This window comes from Antrostomus carolinensis, unplaced genomic scaffold (genome assembly GCF_000700745.2).
Source record: "Antrostomus carolinensis isolate BGI_N321 unplaced genomic scaffold, ASM70074v2 scaffold20237, whole genome shotgun sequence".
Lineage (NCBI taxonomy): Eukaryota > Metazoa > Chordata > Aves > Caprimulgiformes > Caprimulgidae > Antrostomus > Antrostomus carolinensis.
In genome coordinates, this window is record NW_010329755.1 from 46,582 (window position 1) to 71,098 (window position 24,517).

Sequence of the window (24,517 nt, forward strand, 5' to 3'; positions counted from 1 at the left end):
CCAAACATCTTAATTGCAAAATCATCCTTCTCATGAAGGAAACAGAGGGCAAAAAACCTTTCTTCCCCTTTTGAGAAACAATCAGCTTTCCGAGTGCTTCTTAGCCCCTGGAAGCCCACACTCAGTTCAGAAGCTCTGCCCATGGATTCATGGTCTTCATTTCTTTGAAGATGACTTGCCATGAAACTTTAATCCACAGCACACAAAAAAAAAATCACTGGGGCATAGCCTGGAGTGTTTCAAGGGCAAATATGAATATATGGAATAAGAACTTTTCTCTGCTTCTGGTAGAATGGTAGGAAAAAGCATGGAAGTGCACCAGAGAAGAAAGTCTAAGCAACCTCCTTTTGTTGTGGGAGACAGTAATGAACAAACCTACCCACTACGAAGAGTTTTTTCCAGGAAGTGTAGGTTGCTGCAACCTGTATCCCTTGAGCAGCGGGTGCTCACACAACAGTTCTCATGCTACTTGCAAGCAGTGCATTTGAAGGAGCTCCAGCAACGTGCACGGAGAATGAACGAACCCTACAGCCCTGCGACACCCCGACCCATCAGCAGCACCTCGCCCAGCACCATGAAAATGTTCATGGGCTTCCTTGCTGTATTTATTGTAGCACAGATGATTGGGACCGTACTCTTCTGTTTGTATCTTCACATGAAGATGGATAAGGTAAGTGGAGAAATGAGATTGTCTCTGCTGGATTGCTAACGTCATTTGCCTTCAGCCGTGGCGAGATGTGCTCACCACAACGATGAATGTGGTAGAAGATGATGCTGGCCACTGGATGGACAGGGGAGTGGCATTTATTACACCCATGTTCTAATTTCTGCTTTCATTTGCCACTAAGATGTACGCTGAGGAAGAGATCTGTTCCCCTCATTAACAAAACGAGATTGATTCAAGAAGAGCTGTTAATAGCAAACCTGGCAGCCAATGGCCAGTCCGAGGAGAAGACAGTGTGGCTTAAACACGTAGTGGTTATTTTAGGCTCGTTGGTGGTTTTTCTGGTGCTGTAGCACTTGGCAGCAGTGTGACAGTAACTGTGAGGATGGGGGGGTCCAGACATGAATTTTTTTTATGTTTGCATGTGTGAGTTTTTACCAACATCACCAACATCTCACTTCAGATGCTGTTCTTCTGCTTTGGGAGGAAAAGAGCGGATCTTAGTATTTTGTCTTCTTTTTTTTTTTTTAAGAGAGACAGTATTGGTGATCCTGCCTCATACTTGGGACAATAGTTACCAAAAAATTACAATTGGAAAAGCTGTTTTTGAGGTTGCCATGACTGCAGTTGCACCGCATGATGCTGAAAATGACCGATCTAAATCTACTTTCCTCCAAACCAGAAAAGACTATCAGCTAAAGAGATTAAATGTGTCCAAAACCCAGAATGAGTTCTTACCAGATACAATTATGAGATCATGATTACTGATTTTTAAATAAGTTGTTTCAACTGAAATTGAAATTTAAGTGGGTATCTGCTGATCTTCAATGGTGGAGTGCAATCCTGAGCTATAGGGGCTTGAAAGTTGAGGGGATGGAAGAGGTGCTGCACAGGGGAGAAAAAGTGAGTGGAGGGTCCCCAGCAGAGTGAACTGTGACTGCACGGGGCCGTGGCAGAAGATCAGAGGCAGCTGAAGTGCAGTTGTAGGTGGCAGGAAGATTTCAGCTGTGTTCAGAGCTCGCTGCAGGGCTTCAAACCTGACACTGAGTGCTCTGCCGGGCTGCGTGTCCCCATGTTTGTCTGCACTGCTCTTTACTGCTTATCTGAATGTTAGGTATTTTACAAAAAATAAATGTAATTTTAAAAATTAGTAATTTAAATTTATTTATGTATTTATTTTGGTGGTTTTTTTTGTTGTGGGTTTTGTTTTTTTCTTTCTGATTTATTTTAATCTGAAGCTCTTGGCAGAATTCAGCTTCAACCCACAAGTCATTTTGGTCTCTTGGCAGCTCTTTTAGTCAATAGGCTAGTTAAAAAAAAAATGAAAAGCCACCCTGCCTGGGCAGGACAGCATGGGGCTGAGCAAGCATCCCAGCTGCCTGCTGGGGCCACTGGGCAGCAGCAACAGCGAGCCCTGAGCCCCTGGCTGGGAGTTGTGTGCTGCTGTCTGTCAATGCAGGTGGGTGGGTATTTGCCACCTGCCTTTTGGAAAAGGCAGAGTAAGAAATTTAAAGTCATTATCAAGGTGATAGAAAATCAGCAGGGATCCTGAGCAATCCTCTCGTCTAGTGTTTCCAACCAGGCTCAGCCCTGCGGGTGCAATTCCCATCGGCTGTGGGTGCAGATGCTGTGCTGGGTGGTTGCTATGAGCACTTGGTACCTGCAGCGTGTCCACCCCGCTCATCCCAGTGCTGAACAACTGGCCCTGAGCTTTCCAGGCACTGATCTGTCACTGGCAGGAACACAGCCTGGCTTCACTGCCGGCTGGCGCAGATTTCCCAGTAACATCCCATTCACCTTCTCTTCTCTCTCTCACCGGCAGATGGAAGAGGTGTTGAGCTTAAATGAAGATTACATCTTCTTGAGGAAAGTACAGAAATGCCAGACAGCAGAAGGTCAGAAGTCAACGTTATTGGACTGTGAAAAGATTTTAAAGGGTTTCCAGGACCTCCAGTGCAAGGTACGCTGCTGTTAGGCGGATAAAGACCCTGCTCAGGGTGAAGGAGGGGCGGGGGGGGCTCCCACACAGCTTCACCCAAAGTATTTTTTTAAAACTATGGGTGCCCTTCACCTTGAGGCTGCATAACACACGCCCTTTTTGACACTATATTCTTTTTACACTATATTTTTACATTATATTTGTATCATTGAAAAATCTCATAAATTTTTTTCTCAAAATGGTCTTGGTCAGAGCACGTCCAGCTGCAGCATGGTGAGGGATGCTGGGGGCTTGTGGTGGGAGGGATGGGGCTGTAGATGCCCTGGCTCTGCACTCTGATCCTAGTCTGAAAAATATTGCTTTTCTGCTGTCTGGCACCACGCTCAGACTCTGCACTGGGTGCCTGTGGGGATGCTCAGAGCCACCTGCTGCCAGGAGAACTTTTGTGTCCACTTTGCCCAAGTGTCAATGATGGTGCAAGGCTCAGACCCAGTAGCTGGCAAGGAGGAGGAGGATGCTGTGCATCCCTATGGGTTCAGGGATGGCACCTCCAGCCAATGCAGCAGCTCCTTGTGTTTGGTTGCAAAGAGCCACCCAGCACCACAATGTCCTCCCAGAGCGACTGAGGGCTGCCCTGTGACTGTCTGGTGGCCTGATTTGCCCAGCCAGGGACAAGGTGCTCTCAGTCCTCGAATTCTCTGTTAAGGAGAAGCTGTGCTGATCAGAGCAGGCAGGAGAGGGCCCTTTCTTCCTCATTGTCAGTGCCCAATGACATCAAATGCCTTCAGGTTTGCAACAGCATGCAACTGACAAAAGCAAATTGTGTTTGAGATGAGCCTCACTCAACAGACCTGCTCCTGAAGTTGGCAGGGATGGTGCCCAGCTTCTGGGCTGCATCTACAGCGTGGCTCTCCAGCACGGTTTTAAATGACCTGAAAAGGAGATGGGTTTGTTTCTTTCTTTCTTTTTTTTTTCAAATAAACTTTCCCCATCACATAATTTTAATTGCATAAAACCTAAGATCATAAACCCTAACAAACTTCTTGCTGCAAAGAGCCCATCAGCCCATGACTGCATGGGATGCTGGGGAAGGTGCTGGAGGTGAGAGCTGGCAGGCCTGTAAAAGCCAAACAGCACCAACCCGAGTGGTGGCCAGAGCATCCTTTCCACAGGGGCTTTCAAAAATCATTGATTTGTATGTCTTAAAAAATATACATAAATATTTTTGCTGTTGTTACAGGATGGAGGAGCCAGCAAGGGGGAGCCCAAATTTGAAATGCAGAGAGGTGAGTTTCCTGGTGCTGCCAGCCCACCCTTGGCTTGCTGGGGCAAGAGGAGTAGCTTGGCCTGGGAAGGGGTTTCCTTCACCCTGCAAGAGCCTGGAAGTGCCCCAGGGCACAGCACAGAGCCAGGGATGGGATTGGGGTCTGGAGCATCCCCATGGGGGCAGGACCATGCATGGCAGGGGGCTGGCAGAGGGGGGCACTGGGCATGGCTATCTCACCAGGACAGGAGGCTCTGGGTGCCATGTTATCTGAGGTCGATGAAAATGAATTGAAAATTAAATCTGTGGCCTTTTCACATTGCAGGCCACGAGCACCATAAGCATCCTCATTTGATGCACAAGAACGAGACACCAGTGGAAGGTAAGGAGCAGGCACAGGTCCTGTTCCCACAGTGAGCAAGGAGGCACAGTCTCCTCTGCAGGCTTTATCCCTCAGGGGCTCCACCTTGAAGTCAACTGAGTGTCTTTGCTGAGCAGAGGCCAGATCCTGCCTCACTCAGAGCTGGCGGGGACTGTGGAGACTGTGTCTCTGAGCTGGATTTGGCCCGTAGAGAAATTCGGAGGGTGGGAGATGCCGTGGTCCCTGCAGAGGAGCTGTGCTGCCCGGGGGGACAGCAGGTGCCATGGCCTTGATAACATTGGGTTTTCTCAATTGCAGTAGAGAAGAGACAGCCGATCGCAGCCCACCTGGCAGGTCAGAAGAGCGAGAAGACAGCCTCAGGTAAGATGGACCTGCCTGACGTTGCCTTGGCCAGGGAGCCAGCGGGGCATGGCAGTGTGCATCCCCTGGCCAGACCCTGCAGTCCTGCCCCACATCTCTGTGTTGGCAGGGACAGGGACAGCACAACCCCAGCACAAGAGCGTGTCCCCAAAGCACAGCGAATGTCCCAGTGGTCATGTCACCACATGAACCTGTGCCACACAGTGTTCACGCATCCCATACCAGCTGTTCTCAGAAACATTATATATGGCTGCCTAGAAATGCACCACGATGGCTTGATCTTTATGGTGGTTTTTTTATAAGGGGAAAATGATTTCTCTTTGTATTTAAGGAAACCAACCTCTCACTTTTCTTTTGGACTCAAAACACAACGCTATTGGTCTCCTGGCCATGCTTTGCCAGGGTGGCTGCCGTAGGAGGGCTTTGCTGGTGTATTGTACCTGCTGATCTTCTCACCTGTAGTGGTCCTGGTAGCACCATGGTCTGGTTGATGACTTTACAGTGGCAACACAGATACAGCTCCAAACTGATTTAGACAAGTTGCACTTATTGGCAGCTGTAGCCACATTGGGTTTGTGAGTCCTACATCCATTTGCATCTGTGCATCCCTCTGTGCAGACCGTGGTTGATCTGTCAGCTCTGTCCCCCAGCGTAGCCTCAGCTACGGGACATCCTGCAAGGGCAAGGATTACAGAAGCGAGTAAGAGCAGTTTCTCAATCTGGCAAGGATTTCACAATCTGAGCACGTTTGATTTAATTCTGGAGTAACTGCCAGTAATTGGCAACTACTCTTTCCATCTCTGACGCAGCATTTCACCCAGAGCTCAGTCTACCTGTGGAAAGCTTAGTGTTAGATAAGATCAAAGAAGCAAGAAGCTCACTGCAATTTAAAACTCCCTGCTTAAGCATTTATTGAGCCTATAGGGATTTTGAAATTGCCCAGAGAGCAGCAGTTGCCTGGAGCTCAGCTCTGCACCTCAGCAGTTGGGCCCAGAGGAAACTTCTCCATGGGATGCACAGGCATGGACCACGGGCTGCGTGGTTTCCAGGATCCTGGTTTTCCAGGATCACCTGTGCCACCCCGCTGCAGGGACTGGGACTCTGGGCTGGGAGAGTTGAACACGTTATTCCCCATGAAGCTGGGCTGCTCACTCCTGATGACTCTTGCAAATGTCTCTGTAGACTGGGGAAGGTGAAGGTCCAAAATCCCTCTCAGAGGTCATGGCTGAGCTGAGCCCCTATGGCCATAGGTTCCTGGAGTCTGTGGGGTGTCCCCTCAAAATCAGCCTGCCAAACTGCATGTCTCTTTCTCCCAACTCATCTGCCATGCTTTCTACCCACAGTGCTAGAGTGGAGGACGACGATGTATGGCCCCATGAACAACGACTTGATATCCTACCACGAGGGGAAACTGAAGGTGGAGGAAGCAGGGCTCTACTACATCTACTCCCAGGTCAGCTTCTGCACCAAGACAGCGACTTCGGCACCTTTCACCCTCTATATTTATTTGTATCTCCCCATGGAAGATGACCGGCTCTTGATGAGGGGACTAAACACACACAGCACTTCCATGTCTCTCTGTGATCTCCAGTCCATCCGGGTGGGAGGCGTCTTCGAGCTCCGGAAAGGTGACATGGTCTTTGTCAACGTGACAGACTCAACACGAGTGAACTACTACCACGGCAGCACCTACTTTGGCATGTTCAAGTTGAAGTGAGGAGGGGGCTGCCCCAAGCCAGGGGTTCAGCCCAACTTTGTTGAGCAAAGCGTCTTTCCCTGTTTCCCATATTTATGTTCCTCTGCCTCTTTGGTTTTCTCATTTCTTAATTTGTATATTTTGTTATTTATTAATGAGGACCATGGGGCCTCAAGAACAGAAATGGAACAACGTGTGAAAGTTGTTATTTGCACTTTGTTTTTTTCTTTCGTTGCCAACGGTTTGGTACATGTTGGTGTTGTGTGTCTGGGTCCACTGTGCCTCATGTGCCTGGCAGGGTGGATGTCCCCGTTATGTCACAAGAGCTTTATTTAGCAAACTCCACCATCAACGTTTTTTTCCTAACATATGATGGCTCGGGGTGCTCCGGCCAAGCTGGGTTCATACATATCTCCCATACCAATCTGCTTACAAAACAGCAATGGAAAAACATGAAAAGGCTTAGGAACGTCTCCTCTAAAGAAATCAATCAGCCAAGTGCTGTCCTTACGTGGTAGCTGCTGGTGATGCATCGTTGCCACCCTGTCTGCTTTATCTTGAGAACCCCCTTTTTTCCACCTCTGCCTATCTACAAAACTCCAAAGTGCATGTGCAGAGCATCTTCTGGCTGTCCTCATTGAGGATGTGCCCATAGCATCACTTTTCCTGGAGCTCCAGAAGAGCAGGACTGTGCAGACAGGCAGGACCACATCTCAGGCAGAGGGGACCTGGGTGACACTGCACACCAGGGTCTCCCCGACCCTCTTCTCCAGCTTAGCCCACAGGGAAGGCGAGCTGAGCCACAGCAGAGCACAAGGATATTGATGCATCATTTTTAAAAGCATCTAAAGATGCCAAAAGTGGCAAACCTGGAGCATTTAGTTGTATAGGTCACACTTGTCAGAGTAGAAAAGTTTGGAAATACTCCTGGAAGTCACTTGGTTTGCATTAGGTGGAAGAACTTCAAATTTGGCCAGTCCTTAGGGTTTGGTTGGCTGGAGGCTGCAGGGCTCAGGCAGTTTTTATTGTCAGTGTCAGGTGCCCAACACAGCCCCCTCCCAAAATCAGTAGAGTCTGCCAGTCTGCTTTTACTATACTAATATGAAATTAAATTAATTTGTGGCACGCTCTCCAGAACTGTGCAACTTCATCAGGGAATGGACCACTCTTGTCCAATGCCATGTATAAAAAATATTTATTTAACTAAAAGTGTCTTATATTGGTGAAGAGAGAGGGACTGTGTGCCCAGGCACCATGCGTGGCCAGAGCTGTGTTTTGCAGAGTATTTTGATGTTCTCAGTTCCCCCTTCCTGAGTGTGAGGTTTTGTCCACTGTGGCAACTGATACAACTTCTGAATTAAGAGCTTGGGTGCTTGGTCTGCTTTGAACACTGCTCACCCTTCTCAGCCCCAGACTGGGACACACTGGGATTTCCCAGGGTCCTGTTTGGCATCTGGGAACCAATAAGGTAATGGGGTCTGTCCCAAAAGCCTGCTGGGGCAGTCGTCCCACCCTGTCCCTTGGGGCATGTTGGGGTGCCAAAGCCAGGCAGTGTGGGGGCATTTTGGCTGGAAGAGGGAGCAGGGACCCCCCTGCCCTGGGAAGGCAGTGAGGCACCAGGGCTGGTGTCCTGGGCACAGCTGTGGACAGAGGAGTGGGGGCTAATTTAGGGTAATTTAGGACACCTGGCTGGAAGAGGTCTCCTCCTGCTTGCCCTAAGGGCACAGGGATGTCTTTGTGTTGGAGTAGAGGGATGGATGCTGGACAAGGTAGGATCCTGCAGTGGTGTGGGTCCAACCACATCCCTGCTGCTGACAAAACCCAGCCAGCCCCCATGGGCTGGGCTCACTGAGGCTGTGCTGGTGTGGCTGGAGAGCCCCAGACCTCCACACGGGAAGCAGAGGTACCTGGCTGTGGTGGGAGCATGGGTGGGAGAAACTCTGGTGGAAACCGAAGACTATGCCAACTGGTGAGTTCTGAGAAAGGGGAAAAAGCTGGCTGGGAGGGAGTGGAGGGGAAGAGCTCAGGGGAGTATGTGTGGATGCTCTGGGGTGCCCAAAATCTTGGGGAGCAGAAATGCTGTTAGTCATGAATGAGGAGAAAATGGCCCTGAAACCCCCCACAGCCCCCAGCTTCAGTGGATGTGGGCACTGGCCAGAGGGCTTGGGCCGGACTGTGATCCCCAGCCCAAACCACTGGGAGAGGAATTGGGAGCTGCAAGTTGCATGGAGAAACAGATTTTCATGCATGGTTGGGGGAAACAAGGAAAGGAGGAGAAAACAAAACAAAAAGGCATAAACCAGCTCAATAAACTCTGCAGAAGCCAACTGCCACCTCCCCTGCCCGTGCTGCTGCCTTTCCCGGGGCTTTTGTTTCTTGCCTCTGTTTCTTTTGTTTGCCAAAAATAGTCCGTGGGATTCAGAAGTGAGGTAGTGCGTGGGAGGGGAGGAGATGTGATTGCCACCATCCAGCTGTGGCCTTCTCCAGAGCAGCTTTGTTCTCCTCCCCGGCCCCTGCCCAGTGCTGCAGCGGGCGTGGGTTTCCTCTCCACGTGGAAAGTTTGAAGGTTGTCAATACATTGATTTTTCCCTTGACGTGGGGCCTCTCGATTGCTCCTTGGGCTGTGGATTTTATGGTGTCTGAACTGATTATTTTTTTTTTCTTCTTTTTGAGTAAAGAAGGGAGAAAGGGATGAGAATGTGATGAGTATGTGGGGCATATCAGCAGGACCAGCACAGAGGGTGACATGGATGAGCTGGAGCAAGCAATGGCATGGCCCTATGCTGGGAAAGGTGCTAGCATGGCTCAAGACACACTGAATTCACTGGAGAAATCTATATATATATAAGTTTTGTATAAGAAATTAGATTTGGTTTTGTTGTTTTCCCAAAAAAAAAAAAGAAAAAAGGTTGTGATGATGGTTTCCAAGCAGGGTCTCACCAGCTTGTGTCACTGAGCTCAGGGCTGCCACACAGCACGAGCTGGAGGATGGCCATCCCTGTGCTGCGTGCCTGTGCATGGTGGCTGCTGGGGTGACAAACCTGTCCTAGCATCTCTGTGCACTATTTGGGGATCTTTTTTCTTTTTCATCCCACTCCCCAGTTAGGCACTGTGTGTCTGGGTACCAGCCCTGCCTCAGCACCCCCCGCCCTTTCCCCTGGTCAGGGCAGAGTCCCCATCGACAGGGTCTCCATCTCTTTCTAGGAGCTGCCTTCATCTCTTCTAGGAGGCCAAACCTGTTGCATGCGCCCTACCTGGGGGCAAGGGAGAATTCTCCCTCTCCCTTTGGTTTGGGCTCTGGGGCACTGTGCTGTGGAGTGATGCTGCACTGGGGTGACTGTCAGGAGCGTCCCCCCATGAGCAGGCACCTCTCAGGTATTCCAAGCCATGGCAGTGGTTTGGGCTGTGCAGATTAAGGTAGTTTTAGGGGGTGTTTTTGCTGTTTTTTTTCACATTGATGGTCATTTGGAGCCAAACCCCATCACTTGGAGGGTGCTGGTGCTGCCCGTGTTGGAGATGGGTCATGCAAAAGGGTTTGTTGGGAGCTGGTGTAAGAGAAGGGGCCAAAGGGAGCCTGTGTTCAGTGGGACAGAGGGTTTCTGGTTAAGGCTGAATCTGGCCTTGTGAGGACCTGTAAGTGGAGATGCTCCCTCCAAACTGAGCTTGGGGGGATGTCTCCACCTTGCTCTTCTGCCCAGTGCAGGCTCTGGGGCACTCAGGTCCGGATGTAGCTCTGCAATCATTCCCCAAAACACCACTCATGCCCAAGGCCGATGTTTCTTTTTCCCTGGCTCTTTTTCCTGCTCCGACTGATGTGTTTGGGGAGGGAGAGCCCAGGCATCCTGCCCTCAATCCTCTCGCTTCAGCTGCAGGCTGAGAGTGCAGCATGTCTCTACCAAAGAGTTAAAAATATCAGTGTGCAGGAGAGGTCCTGTCCAAGTGGTAGACCAAAGGAAATCCTGTTACCACACCTAATCTCCAGAAAAAAACCACCCACTAACTAAAAAAGAAAAAAATCTCTGAAACGGGCAGGAAGTCACTTATCAACAGCAACCCACCAGTGCAGCAGAGAGCAGCTAATCCTCCATAAAGCATCCTCGTTAGCATAATGCAAGCAGTGCTTGAGGGATGGAAATGCATATCTCTCCCCTGGGACCAGGCGTCCTCTCTGCTGCAGGTCCAGGTAATGGTGGGAGGAAAAGCCCAAGTGCCAGCATCACCATTCACACCAGTATCCCCACCAGCAACCAGTAAATCAGAAAGTGGATGATGCAGCCATGGACATTTTGAGCAAATCAGGGATGCCCAGAGCAAGCGCTGGTTTTGCTTTCATGGTAGGAACAAAGGAAGCAGCACCAAGAGCTAAGAAGTGATTTTTATCCTTCTTTATTTGTTGAAAATGTCAATTAAAAAACTGTTCAAAATAAAAACATGTTAGAAAAGTTGAACTTGCATAAGTAGTTACAGTAAATAAACCTACATGACAAAGATAAACTGGAAGGCAGCTGACACAACATCCATCTAAAGACAGACTCACTGGAACCTATTTACAAAGCACTGTAAACAAAGTAAATATGGAAACATTGCTGTCCATCCGGCATGGCTTCTTTTCCTTTATATTTTATTTTCTTGTCTTTTTTTTTTTTTTTGGCTTCTAGCTCTTGATAAACACTTGATCCAAAACGTCCCAGTGTGCCCTCCGTCACATTACATCTTACAAACATGCATATGTACACAGCACAGGTTTCAACTACGCCGAGGGGCAGCAGGGAAACATTTCTACCCTCTCCTTGGAACATGAACGGCCCCTTGGTTTGCTTCCTTGTACTGGCTGCAGGTCATGAGCCCAGACCCCAGCCCACCTTTGGGCAGGCAGCCGGACCAGACAGTGCTGGGGTGTCTGGGCACAGCATCCCAGAACAGCAGCGAGAGCTGCTCAGCATGCAGAAATAGTCCTTATCCAGGAAAACGATTAACCAGCACAGTAGGACTTGACTGCTGACCAAATAGCTCAACTGCGTGCCTGGGTGGGGATGTGAGGAGCTGCCATCCAGCTGGGATGCTCTGGAGATGGCAAATGTAGCCAAGGCAAAAAAAGCCCTCTGTTTTGTCCTAGAAACAGCTTAGATTTAAAGAGGGTTTCTTTTTGCACTCCTTGTGATGTTTTGGAGTTTAGCTCTCCCCAAACACCACTTGCTATGCTCTGGCTAAGTTTGAATTGCAAGGAGGGAGTTGTAATTATTGCCTCTATTATGTCCTTCATGACCAACTTAACGGTATGACTGTAATGAGCTGTGGTGTGGCTGCACACCCTAGGACCATGCTGCCCTGTGATATATGTAAGACTTATCATTACCTTTAACAGAAGGTTACTTTTATAATGCTGCTAAGGAAGGAAGGAAAACATCAGTTCTAAACTAGGGTACAACACCAAATACGATGAAGATAGCTGATACATATGCATGTTGGCCATGTGCTGCGTTCGAAGAGCTGTGCAGGGATCTGGAAGGGTGTTGCAGGTCCTTGCTCTAGGAGTGTTCCAGCTCTGGCCAAAGCATAAATAGCTTTCCTATCCCAAGAGAAAGTTCCCTTTTCCTATCAGAAAGCCCCTTTGGGGTGATGGAGGGAGAAGTGGCCATTGGCTCCGTTCCCAGCCTTTGGGAAGAAGTGACCGAGAGCCTAACATAGGCAGGAGGGAGCAGGGAACCAGCACATTTTGGGGTGGTTGGTTTTTATCAAGCAGTGTTTACATTTCATACAGAGAAAAGCATGTCCTGCAAGGGGAAGCACAGCAAAACTATAAACTCATCTGATACGTGGACACTTAATGTGAAAACAAAGCAAGGGGTCAGAGTTCTAGGTCATGCATAAGAAAAGGGATGGGGGGTGCAGAACAGAAGTTACCTGTTGTGCTAATCACGAGCTGTCAGGAGGCAGCACTGTGCAACATACCTTCCCATGCGCTCTGACAGGTGCTCCAGATCTGACTTGCCCAAGGAGTTCAAATGTCTTCATGTTAATTGCACATTTTAATCAGTATCAAGGCCACACGGGAACCACAGTATTGCTGGGCTCTAGTTCGCTACAGTCAACTAACGGGGAAAAAGAAGGTGGATGGGAAAAGCTTCCCCGGTTGTGATTATCTGAAAAGAGGAGCATGGTGCTTTTTGGTTTCTGCTCAATGCCACCTCAATAATGTTTTCATTCAATAAATAGGTACCGGTGCTTTTGAAAAGAATGAAAGCATTAAAAAGTGCTTAAGCTTCCTCTAGGAAACTGCTGCCAAACCCTTTGTGAGCAGCAATCATTAGCAGAGTTTGTATTTGCTCCTGGTAGCAGGTACGATGAGGTATTAGTTGCTGCAGATGAATTGTGAATCATGGACCGCTTGCTTACTGGTTTAGTTGTGACTGATTGTTTCTGGTTTGTTTCCTTATTGGATGGAAGAAAAAACCTATTTTTTTCTCTATGACTTTTTTTGGTAACAAAATTCCCCAAACCAACAAAATTAAGGAGCAAGAAGAGGCAAAGGATCCAGTTCCGCTTCCCAAAAAACACCTGAGGTCACACACCACTGCCAGCAGCTTCTCCCTGAATTCAGGCAATCAGGGATGACTTGCGTCCCATGTCCTCCCTGCCACACTCATCCGTCTGCTTCAGCAGCCTTCTCACCAGCTTCTCCAAGTCCTTTCTGGATTTAAGCTCTTCCTCCAAACACTGTTTCATCCTTTTGTTCTCCTATGAGGTGAAAAATAAAGGAATAAAGATGTAGTTAATGCCCATGCACTTTATGCAGTGAGGTAATTCCACATGCCTGGCTGTCTGGTGCCTCAGAGGTGATGAAGTATCAGGAACATTTGACCAGTCAATGCCAGCTTGTGGGGATGAACAACATGGGTTACCTGTGGTCTGATCCACTCAAGCAGACCCTTACTACCTTGCAGACCTGCACAAAAGTCCCAGTGACTTTGAGCAGGCAGAAGCATCCTCCTGGAAACCTAATTTTAGTCTGGGTTGGAGGACCCCGTTCTCCTGAGGTGGTCTCTCCTACCTCCAGTCTTGGGACTTGAGGAAGGAGGTCATATTTCCTCTGAGTCTACAAGAATTGGTATCTACCAGAGCCCTATAAAACGAACGGCGAAGTTGAAAGAGCTTTTAAGAGTAGGGGGAAAAGTTTTATGTTACCGCAAAGACCAACTACTCCTTCCCTCCTCCTGGCTCTGGTGCTCAAGCAACTGCCTGGTGAACTGATTCAGGGAGCTAAACCAGAAGAAAACTAATGCTGATTCAAGGGGCTGCAGGATCAGAACACCATTGGCAAGATGTTTCCTGGGTACTGAGCAGTCAAAGACAACCACCCAGTGCAGCCTGGCTGGCTTTTGCTCAACTCCCAGCACAAACAATCCCACTGAAATTACCTGTTTCAATTCTTTGACTTCATCTTTCAGTGCATAAACTGTGTCAACAAGACTCCTGAAAAAAGAAATGCAAAAAAAATAAGGAAATAGAGATTGGGTGCAGCAAAACAGCAACAGCATGGGAGCTTCTGTGAGCGAGGTGCTGATGGGGAAGGTGCTTCCAGCTTCTGCTTTGCTCTGCTGCCCATTGCAAGCATCATGCTGAGCTATTATTGCTGCAGCTATTGCTGCTGCCCCTCAGGGGACTCTGGAAATACCACCCAGGAGCATTTATAGGCCACTGGTTCAAAATTCAGGGCTCTTTTCTCAAAACTCAAGAAAAATACCTTGTGCTGCTATCTTTGTTATCAACAAAGGTCTGTGGCTTCGGCTTCCTTGTTTATGCTACTGTGATAAATAACAATGATTTTTAAACTGGAAATGCCTGAGCATCTTGTGTAAAATGGCCTTGATTCCTCAAGGTTATGCTGCAAAAAAACAAGGATGAAAGGGATATATTGCCTGGGTTAAAAAAGGAGCAGATCAATGCAGTCACTCAGATGCTGAAGCTACGTAATAGGCTGGGAGCCCTCCCAGATAGGGAGCCAGGGAGGTTCCTGAGGGGTAGCAGCACCCCAGTATGTCAGAGGATTAAAAAAAAAAAAAAGAGCCACTTATTTGGTTCTGTCCTCGCTGACCCCATTAGCTCCATCTGGATAAGCTCTGGGACTTGATAAAATGGTTCTCAGGACCCAGCACACAGACTCCCAGAGGGCCACAGCCACGTCAGAGCAGCTGGGAAGGCAGCTCTGTCCTTAAAAAGGGACGAAATCACAACTGAAATAGCCCAGTGGCTCTGGCCAGGACTAAGGCAGCAACTGGTGACACCATCCCTGCTCCTTTATGGAGACACAGAAGGGGATGGCTTTGGTTTCTAATGTCTTTCCAAAAAGAAAGAAGGGAATAGGCAAGTGGAGAGCAGCCGTGCTTACTTTTCCTCCGTGACAGTCTGGCCGTTGCTTCGTGTTTCCTCTACGATGATTTTCTCTTCCTCAGGAAGAAGGACTTGGGGGATGGAGTCTTTGCGGGAGCCTGTGGACAAGAATTACTCATCAGGAGAGAAAAAAAGGGAAACTTTCCCTGACACTCAGGCTGCTCTGGAGACACAGAGCACAGCAAACACAGCCCTTGTTCTCCCAGCTCCTCTGCAAGCCTGGGGCAGCCCAGGGACACGGGGCTCGAGCAGCCGCCGGCGATCTGTCACCGTGAAATACAGACACACGTAGCGCTAACCTGGAGCCAAAGCAGCAAGTGGAAAGTTTTCAAGAGTGCTCATCACATCTACAGCTACATCATGACTTATAAATGAAAACATTCAATTAGGGTCAAGAGCTCTGAGAAGAAACATGCCCTCCCTTTTTTAAATGTACCATTATTTGAGAGTTCAGTGATTTAATTTGACATCTCACCAGCAATGATAAATAGTTATATTTCCAGAGTTGAAGATGTTAGATAGGTTCTTATGAAGCAGCTTGTTCTTAAACACGCAGCTGATTGAGAGATAATATTCATGCTTCCTTTCTAAAGCTATATGCAACCTGAGATTACCATCAGGTTTTCAGTGCTGACAGCCACAGGCACTGACTAGGTTGGCTTAATTCCTAACAAGTGCTGGTGAAATAGCTGTGTCTCATCTGCCCTCCTACCTGCTTCATTCTCTGTGTTTAAAAGAAAAACAATGGCAACTAAACCACCAGGCAGATGAAGCTCCCTTATCTTGAAGATTGAACACCACACAGTTTCCTAGCATGAGTCTTATTGCTGTATGATGCAACCATCTGTTTTTTTTTTTCCCAGAGGGGTTATCAGTATTTGTAAGCAGAGTAAGAACTACATAATCTGGTTGTGCGCCCACCTGAGCTGAGAGCTTGCTGGAAGCCAGCCCCAGTACAGTATGCCTCGATCACCTTCAGGATCTGAGCATCTTCTTCTAGTGCAGCAGTACCTGGAAAACATTGCAGACAACAGCGATCACAAAAAGCAAAGTGTTCTGGCTTCATCTCTCCCAGCCTTTGCTCCCAAGTCCCTTAAGAGAAGAACATGGTGTTTCCTTGACTGACGCTGTCTTTGGGATTTTGCCTAATTCCCTTTTGAGATCTTTTACATTTTCTGGCCTTTGCAACATCCTACGGTGTTGAGCACCATGACTAAACAGTATGAAAAGGACTTACAGCTGCTCATCTCAGCAAAACTCAGGGGGTGATGCCTGACTTGGGGTGCAGGGAGCATCAAGACATAGGTAGGGAGGGCAGCCCTGCTAGGAGGGCTACAGCCTCATCACAACAGGCTGTTTGCTACAGCCTCATCACAACAGGCTGTTTGCTACAGCCTCATCACAACAGGACTTGGAAACGTGAAGTCTTCATTTCCAACCTTAGCTCAGCATTGCCTTCTCGAGGGAGATAACTGACCGTCAGGCTGTCCATCACAGCAGCTCACTGCTGGGTGACCATGGCCTTTCATGTAAAAACCCCGAGGAGTGTCCCAAGCAGACTTCAAGGACGTGTCAGGACATCCCTCTTTGCAGGTGGACACCCCTGCAGCAGGGATAGGGCCTTTTTTTGTTCTTTGGTCCCCCACAGAAACTGTTCCAGGACCTGCTGGCATGGCCAGGTAAGGGTTTGTCCCAGCTCTCAGCCATATTTTGATGACCATTTATGTACAGTTTTAATGCAGCTTTTAAACATTGGGAAGTAGCTCCTTGACTTCGTAACCAGAACAAGACCACCCACAACTGGTGATCTTGTGCTAGCAATCACGAGGAGGGTGGTAGCATGTCTGGCAGTCATAACTGGGAGGGGACCTCTCAGAGGCTGAGGACCAGTGTGTTTCCAGAAGCCTCCTGAACTCAGCAGCACATAGGCTTGCTCACAACGTGAGCATCCTGTCGCATCCTGCACGGTAAGAGCTGTTCTCAAAGCCCCCTGGAGATGACAGAGCACACAGAAACCTCCAAAAAGAAGAGAAAAACACACCACTTACTTTTCCGAATAACAAACTCTTCATCAGATGGTTTTCTCTCAGTTTTCCTTTTTGGAAGAAACTTCTTCATTGTTTTTGGACTTTTGCTGGAATCCTATAGAGAAACAGACTCTTGTGTTTAACCAGAACCAAAGGCAGCTCAAACAGTAGAGCAGCGCAGCTGAGTGCAGCTATCTGTGCTATGCACAACACATTAAAGAACCACGAAGCAGACAATGACAAAATTGGGGAAAATGATTCTTTTTGCCTTTCCCATGTGCTATTTGTGGCCCACTGCTCCATGGAACAGCGATGGGAATTGCACCTGCAGGTCTGGGACAGGAGAAGCTCCTTTAGTGAATTCAACCCTCGGCTAAGGTCCTTTAGCCAAAGAATTCAAACATTTTCACAGCACTTTTAGTCTACTTACCAACTCTGGGTTAGAAAACCCTATTAATGTTGTTTATTTCCTTGACTCAATTTGATTTCTAATATAATGCAGTTGCCAAATGACTTTGTTTCCAAATTATTTGCTTGAGAGTATAAATCCCCCACACACATACAACAGAGAACAAACAAATACACACAAAGTTAGTGTTTGCTATGACTCCACAGGTAAGGAACACAAGCTTTTACCTCCTTCACTGAGTTACAAGTCTTGCTGATTTGGAGAGAATTAGTGTATTAGTAGGTTACATGCAATATAGATTTTAAGCAGGAGAAGAGGCATGCCAGGAAATGTAAGTACCACAATACTGAATCCTTCTTCAGAGTTATCTCAAAATACATTTGCCAGTTGCCACTGACTCTCATGATAACTTACTGATACAGCCAGGTAAAATTAGGGTCATGCAAGCACGAGAAGCGTGAACAGGAACAAGCATTCTTTGCCACAATAAGCCAAAGAGATGTATCTACCCTTACCTTTAAGATATAAGACATCCTCTACAATGAATATGCAAAGAAAGAGAAGATGAGTGTGAGAGATTGATGATTTTATTGACCAAGTTCATTAAATCCACAATTCTAAAACACATTTAAATGTTAGTCTTGCGATTAATGTGGCTCACCCTCCGTACTGGTTTTAGAGCACTATCAACATGCAAAGGAGCACAGTGTCATGCAGAACTGAAAAAATTACATGTGAAATGCATGGTAAGTGGGCATTAATACACTCTAAACACATCAAAATAGAGAACATGCCTCCTTGGTTAGTAGTAGGTTTCTGTAGATGTTGGTTGTCCAAGAGAAGGGTGGTTACAAATGCAGGACCCATTGGTGCTAGTCAATTCTGCAGCCGCCCACCTACCCGGCTCCATCCGAGCCCCAGGGAGCAGCTTGGGGTCTGGCCCCAGGCTCAACAGCGGTCCTGCGGTCTTCAACGCAACCCAGCCAGGCTGATGGGAAGCTCTTCCCACCTGGGTGACAATCCCCAAGGACTGCATCTCCTCAGAGGGGACCTCCTCATGAGGGGACCTGCCATACTCAATGAAGACCTGCCAGTGGGGAGCTCCCTGCACACCCCACAGAGGGTCCCATCCCAGGGATGCTCACACAGGGAGCCACGAGGCTCTCCTGCAGGTCTGGCCAGCTAAATCCTGAATCCTGATGTTATAAACCCTTTACACAATGCAAAGCAGGCCACTTAAAAAAAAGTAGAAGAAATAATCTGTAAATCTTTTTCACGTTGCTAACCTGAATCCGGACACACGGCTTTACCCACAGCATCTGCTCTGTCATTTCAATTGATTACTGGAAACAGAACAGGAAAAATGACCCAATTTCAATGGAAATAACAAAGAGTGCTGTGCGGTACGCAAGCAGGTTCTGGGGTTTCCTGAGCACAGCTAGGTATGAGGAAATGCACAAGACTGTGCCATCCCGTCCTACACCACTAGAAGCCAATTAAAGTAACACTGGATGTCTGAAATTCTCTAATCTTTTAATCAAACTCCCCAAATAACCTTTGAAATTTGTCTTTCTTCATTATATCTCCATTATAGGAAGGTGACTTGCATTGAGCTCTTAGCATAGTTTATTTTGTGCTCTACTTTAATATATTAAAAATAAAAATAAATACAGTGAAATAGGAGTTCTGCTTAGTGACTGAGCACCCTCGATGGAGGGATGAGACAGATGCAGATCTGCTTTGGCCAATAACTGAACTTATTTCACATTTATCATTGCAGGCTCATGGCCATGAGTCCCTCCCCTGAGAGGGGAGCTGCCATCCAGGCTCAGGCTGGACTGACTGGGTACCAGAGCATGCCTGCCCAGCTCTGCTCCAGCCCTGGTAGACCTGTTGGACTTTGGGTTTCCACCACCGTGGTCAGCACAGCCTGTTCCAGCACAAACCACATCTTTGGTCCTTTGACACCTTGCACGCTACCTTCCAGCCCTCAGCAGCATCCCACCCCTCGCGGCTCCCCACCAGCTTGGCCTCTGTGGCAAAAACCTCTCCCCTGGTTTCAACACAGAGAGTTTAACTCCTGCTATGCACAGCGGGGGACAACTGAGAAACTGCAAAGGACCGTGGTGCTAATGATGTCACTCAATCTGTGGTTTTGGCCTACCTGATAAATAAATATCAACCTTGCACTTTCACAGAGAAAAATTTCTCCTCTTCCTCTTCCTATATATTAATTCACCATGACAGCAAGAAACAGTTTAGTCTACGTTAGGGATTTGGACCATGCAAAGATTAAGGGTTGTTTCCAGTCTGCTTGGTTGGTTTTTGAACAATTTAATTCCCAAAATGAAATACGCTGTTTTACACATTTTAAGAAATAAATGTAACAAAATACCGTGAGGCTACCTCAAATTTCTACCTGGAGCAGCAGAGCCACAGCCCCCACCGCTGCTGGGCTCTCCATCCCCGAGTGCTGGGGGACTGGGGTGGTCCAAGCCCCCCTCCCCATCCCCATCCCTGCTGGGAGCCCGGGCAGGGACACTCCCAGGGCTGCTGTACCAAGAAAGGTGGCTGACTCAGAACCAGAGTGCTCAATCAGTAAGGGGAACGTTACCCGAGTTACTGGTGAGTAATCCCAAAAGTTTAACGTGAGGTAGGGAAGGAGAGCACTGCAGTTGTGGTGGGGGGTGAGAACAGAAGCTGGGCTATATTTTGGGTTTCCCCACACCACCTCCTGCCCCCCAGGCTTGGGGTTTCTGTGTGGGAAGCAATCCCTTGGGCTGTTGCCTCCCAGCAGGGTATGGGTGTGTGAAACACTCAGGTGGGTAGTGACGGAGGGTCAAGCCCTCCGGTTGCTGCAGGGAGCCCGGCTCCAGCCACTGAAACATAGGGTGGAAGGCACGAGAAATATCAACAGACATTTTTCCTCTTCCTCTTGGTGCAGCATTGCTGCTGGATCCTGCAGCACCGGCCTGGGCAATGCTGAGCCACTGCTACAGCTCCTCTCAACGCAGCACATCCCGGCAGGGAGCCCAGCTCCCACCCACAGCTCACACCAAGGCAGGAGGAGGAGGAGGAGGAGGGGAGGCAGCTCCACCATGGCACCGATGGGATCTGCAAGGCTGCAGGACACCCCACTGCAGGACTGGTGACACCCAGCAGCCAACAGCAAACATTGGGAATGGAGCTGAATCTGCAAGCACACGGGCTTGTGCTTCACTTGCAGCACAAAAACAGCCACAGCGACGAGCATCCATCGCAGGATTGGGGCAAAACTTTGCAGAGTCATTTCTCTCAACGTCCCCACTAACCTCAGCTCTGTGCCCTCGCTATCGGGCTCAGCAACCCAGACACGATCCCTAGGGATTGCCACGAAACCACGGTCCTCTGCAGGCATAGGGATGATTACCTCTTTGTAACTCAGCGCTGCCGACGGTCTGAGTGGAGGAGCTGGACGAAGGCAACTCAAGCTCCAGGGCTTGAGGATTTTGGGAGGTTCCAGAGGCCCACGGATCTGTCCAGCTGAACTAAATGTCTGGGAAAATAGAGAACAAGTCAATGAAGACTGACACAAAACAATGTAGAGGAACGGAGTAGGATGGACAAAGTTCACTGTGAACTCCTTTGAGATATCTAGGTTGCAACAAAAATAGGGCAGGATACATGCAAAATGGCACAAGCACGCCATGGTTACAAGCAAAACTGCAGGATGTGTCTTACAGTTGTACACATTAGCTCAGCATCAAGGTGCATTGTCAAACCAGAGAGATCAGGCAGCTCTGGGGAAGCCTGGGCAGCAGAGAGGCTGGGGAGGTGAGACCCTTACCGAATGAGCGCTCCAGGACTGCGTTTTGGAAACGGTGTTGTACGTCCCTTTGGTCAGCCTTTGCAAGTGGTCAAGCCATTCCTGCAAGTCCTGGCTGGTGCTGCAGGACACAGTGATCCGCTCCATCATGTTCCCTGGGGCAGAGGGTTAAATAAGTGTCTTTAGCAAGTGGTAAAGACCCAGGAGGAAACACAGGGTGAGCTCAACTCAGCACAGCAGCAAGTGGCTCCTCAATTTGAAAAATCCAGTAGCTGCAAAAAGACCAGGGCAAAGATGCAACTGCTCATCCTGCTCCAGGCACTCACTGCCAGCCAGTGTGGGAGCAGCACAGAAAAGATAAAGGAACAGGCAAGAAGAATGTGTGAGGAATTATTTAATGTTAAAAGTAATCAAATGTAACATTTCAATTATTAACAGGACCCTGACACCAAATAACATGAGCATGAATAGCTGCACTGCAGCCAAGTCACTGAGCATGGCAACCATGTACAGCTACGAGTAATGAGATAAAGGGAAGAGGGAAACTGGGAGGAATGTTAGGAAAGCTACCTGATGACCAGAGCTGTTAATTTGTTAATAAATGAGGCATTCACAGGTGCATAAGATGGACCCTGGACGCAGACGGGGCACGTGTGGCACAGAGCAGTGCTACGGTGGTCACAACCAGCCCTGGCAGGAGATTTGTCCCTTGTGAAACCCTATGGTGTCCAAAAGCAGCCCAGAGATATTGCTCAAGGGCAGTGGGAGGAGGTTGCCTCAACCAGGAGGGAGATGCTCAGGAACTCCAACCACACACAGTAAAGGTGCAAAAAGAAGAGTGTGGCACAGTGGGTGGGAGGGAGGAGGACCAGTACCTCCAGTGGCAGCTGCTGTTTGGACTGGGAGGATGTCCCCAGGCAGGGGTGACACTGACCTGCAATTTCAAACATGTGCTCATTCCCTTCAGTATCTTCCAGCTTTGTCAGCGTCATCCCTGTCAAAGGCAGCTTTCCCTGGGAAAATTGAGGAGTTGTCAGTGTCTGCATCTGCTTCCCAGCAGGCCTTGTTCTGCTTGTTTCTACTGATTCCTTTCTCTTTGGGAACTGCCATTAAAAACTAATTTGTGAAGGCTTCAGACTGCAGGAAGAGTCTCCTTTTATGTATGGATCTAGATTTCCCTATAGGTCAAACCCCGGAGAAGAGGCTGAGTCATCCCCAGCTCATCTGCCGCCCTTTCCCTTCACTAGGTGCAAACCCTTCTTACAACCAAGTCAAGAGGATGAACTTCCCCTGGTTTTTCTGCAAGCTCTCCCTGCCCCTCTGTTTTGCATGCTGAGCTGCCTGCTCACCTCACTCCCACTGGTGGGTAAAATCTATAAACCCAGCCCAATCCTTCCCAAATCTTTCCCTCATCACCCTTGTGTAGGACAAACGACACATCAACAGGAGAACATCCTTTTCCTGGAGGGTATTGAGGATTTCAGCCTGGAGAAAAGCCAAGCTCCTAACAGCCTGACTGCAGCCATTCCAATGGTAAAACAGAAGAAATGTAGTGTTTTGGGGTGCCTCATGGAGTGGAAATTTTGGACTCTTTAGGCTTTATAGTAGTGAATTATTTTCCAGAGATGGCCCAATCCTGCAAGCTGGCTGGTTGGTCGTGCGGGGCAAAACCCTATAGCTGGGTCAGGACACCCTACACACACACACAACATTCTTGAGAACAGCATGTAGGACAACATGCTGTGAGGATTTTGGGGGTTGTTTTCCTAATTTCACAGCATTCACACTTATCAAATGCTGTTTAACCAGTTGGCAGGACAAAGGCACTAAGTGTCCTGGCAGGCAAGGTAAAACCAAGCCCTGGTTCCCAGCCTGGGGCGTTTGCATCACAACAGAGAGGTTTAAGGAAACAGAGGATTTGAATTTGGTAAGAGCTATCCAATTTCCTTTTTCACACCTAACGTCTTGCAACTTCAAATTAAGCATGCCTACCTGATAGATGAACCCACTCATCCGTGGGCTTGCAGACAGCATCAGCAAAACGTTTGAAAACAACAAGAAATATCGCTCTTCTTTCTCCTGTGGGGGTAGGAACTTAGGTTAGTCCAGTTTGCAATGCATCACAAGGACTTTCCTCCAGCAAACTGAACCTGTTGCAGCTGGAATCGCAGCTGGTGAGAGATCACCCCCAAACCAATTATTCTGGCTTTTTTTCTTTACAGCATCTCATCTCTGTACTAGTTTTTCCTGCATACATTTTTGTCTGCACCTTGCTAATCCTCTTCCAATTATTTCAGAGTACCTCAGAAGACCAAGACCTCATGGCTCCCAGCATCTCACATCCCAAACAGGACTCTGGGACTAGAATCTACAGGGGTTTGTTTTACAGGTTGTCCTAGGGAAAAGTTGTTACAGGAAGCAATTCAGTGCCTGCAATACAGGCACCTTCCCACACCAGCCACGCGGTATGCACGGCTTTAACACCACTGGTGAAGGTCTGTGGCAAGCACTGGTGTGATGCTTTAGGACCAGCTGCACAGGAATCCCTTCAGCTATTTCCAAAGCACAGTCAGCTCTGGAGTGGGACGTCACAGCAGCCACCGTGCTGTGCACAGGACGTGGCAAAATGGTTATGTTAATGCACACTTGTAAGTCACTGTCATTTCTCAGAGTAAGTCACCGGGGGAGAAGAAGGGAAATTAATGTGCCATATGACATCGAGATGCTTCTTTTGCATGAAAACTGTGTTACCAAAGGCCTGAAGTTCAGCCCCCAGGGCATGATGTGGTGCCTAACTCCAAAGAGATGCACATTGTGCAGCTCCTGTCCAGGTAAAATTATTTATCAGCATTATTTGTTAGCACTTTGCTGGCCTGGGCTGAGAGTAGCCGCTGCCTTGCATCGCTGATCCTGTGATCAAGGGTGTATTTGGACACAATGTCTTTAGCCAGGAGAAGGACCACCACACTCACCTCACTTCCCCCACACTGTACCATAACCTGGGACATGTAGATGATGTTCCCCATTGTTTTTATGTCCTCTCCTTCCCAGCGTTGGATGGATTCAGAAAGGATCTGCAGTTCAAGCTGTTTCCTCTTCCTCAGCTCCTGGCATTGTGACTGGGAATCACAGCAGGGCACTTCGTTAGCCAAAGGGCAGGCGCAAACCCAAACCAGTCCAAATGCTCCCACAGCCACGTGGGCTCAGGGCTGGTCACATCAAGGGATCAAGAAAGCCTGCTTTGGCTCTATGACACAGAGTTTGTTAAAAAAAAAATCACACCCTAGCAATTTATGAAGTAATGAATACGTTAAAATGTCAAGGAAACTGCAAACTGTACTAAGCAATTTTTTCTTTCCAAACCCATCCCACCTCTGAGAGCACAGGGTCACATTCTCCAAACCAAAACAGCTGCAGAATTAAATGTCTCTAGTTTTGCTGCTGCTTAGAGAGATTTTGCCCATTTTGCCCAAACAGCAGAGTTATAATTGCAGCAATGCAAAGCCCCCACTAATCAGATGGGTGAATATTTTCTAACCAAAATTTGCAAACTCAAAAGCAGGATTTGGCACAATATTTC

At 48.3% G+C, this 24,517-nt stretch overlaps 2 protein-coding genes across 4 annotated transcripts in view; one reads left to right on the plus strand and one right to left on the minus strand.

The window, feature by feature from the left end:
- The first annotated feature begins 460 nt into the window (after window positions 1-460).
- On the plus strand, window positions 461-6,326 carry CD40LG (CD40 ligand). The gene is made up of 6 exons (XM_010172707.1): window positions 461-670; window positions 2,487-2,624; window positions 3,844-3,889; window positions 4,193-4,249; window positions 4,547-4,609; window positions 5,953-6,326. Exons 1-6 carry the CDS (start codon window positions 515-517, stop codon window positions 6,324-6,326), a joined length of 834 nt encoding a protein of 277 aa, XP_010171009.1. The 5' UTR covers window positions 461-514.
- A 6,019-nt stretch (window positions 6,327-12,345) lies between these two features.
- Window positions 12,346-24,517, minus strand: part of ARHGEF6 (Rac/Cdc42 guanine nucleotide exchange factor 6) — a 29,533-nt gene continuing 17,361 nt past the window's right edge. For 2 of the 3 annotated variants that reach the window (XM_010172705.2, XM_010172704.2), the window contains exons 10-20: window positions 23,910-24,056; window positions 22,930-23,016; window positions 21,872-21,950; window positions 20,959-21,092; window positions 20,542-20,667; window positions 17,648-17,668; window positions 16,745-16,838; window positions 15,618-15,707; window positions 14,695-14,794; window positions 13,724-13,778; window positions 12,346-13,043 (exon numbers count right to left, since the gene is read on the minus strand). In XM_010172705.2, coding sequence (XP_010171007.1) covers window positions 12,903-13,043; window positions 13,724-13,778; window positions 14,695-14,794; window positions 15,618-15,707; window positions 16,745-16,838; window positions 17,648-17,668; window positions 20,542-20,667; window positions 20,959-21,092; window positions 21,872-21,950; window positions 22,930-23,016; window positions 23,910-24,056 — 1,074 coding nt within the window. In that variant the 3' untranslated portion in view covers window positions 12,346-12,902. Of the gene's footprint in view, window positions 13,044-13,723; window positions 13,779-14,694; window positions 14,795-15,617; window positions 15,708-16,744; window positions 16,839-17,647; window positions 17,669-20,541; window positions 20,668-20,930; window positions 21,093-21,871; window positions 21,951-22,929; window positions 23,017-23,909; window positions 24,057-24,517 lie in introns of all 3 variants that reach the window. The other variant, XM_029086135.1, reaches the window with a different exon arrangement.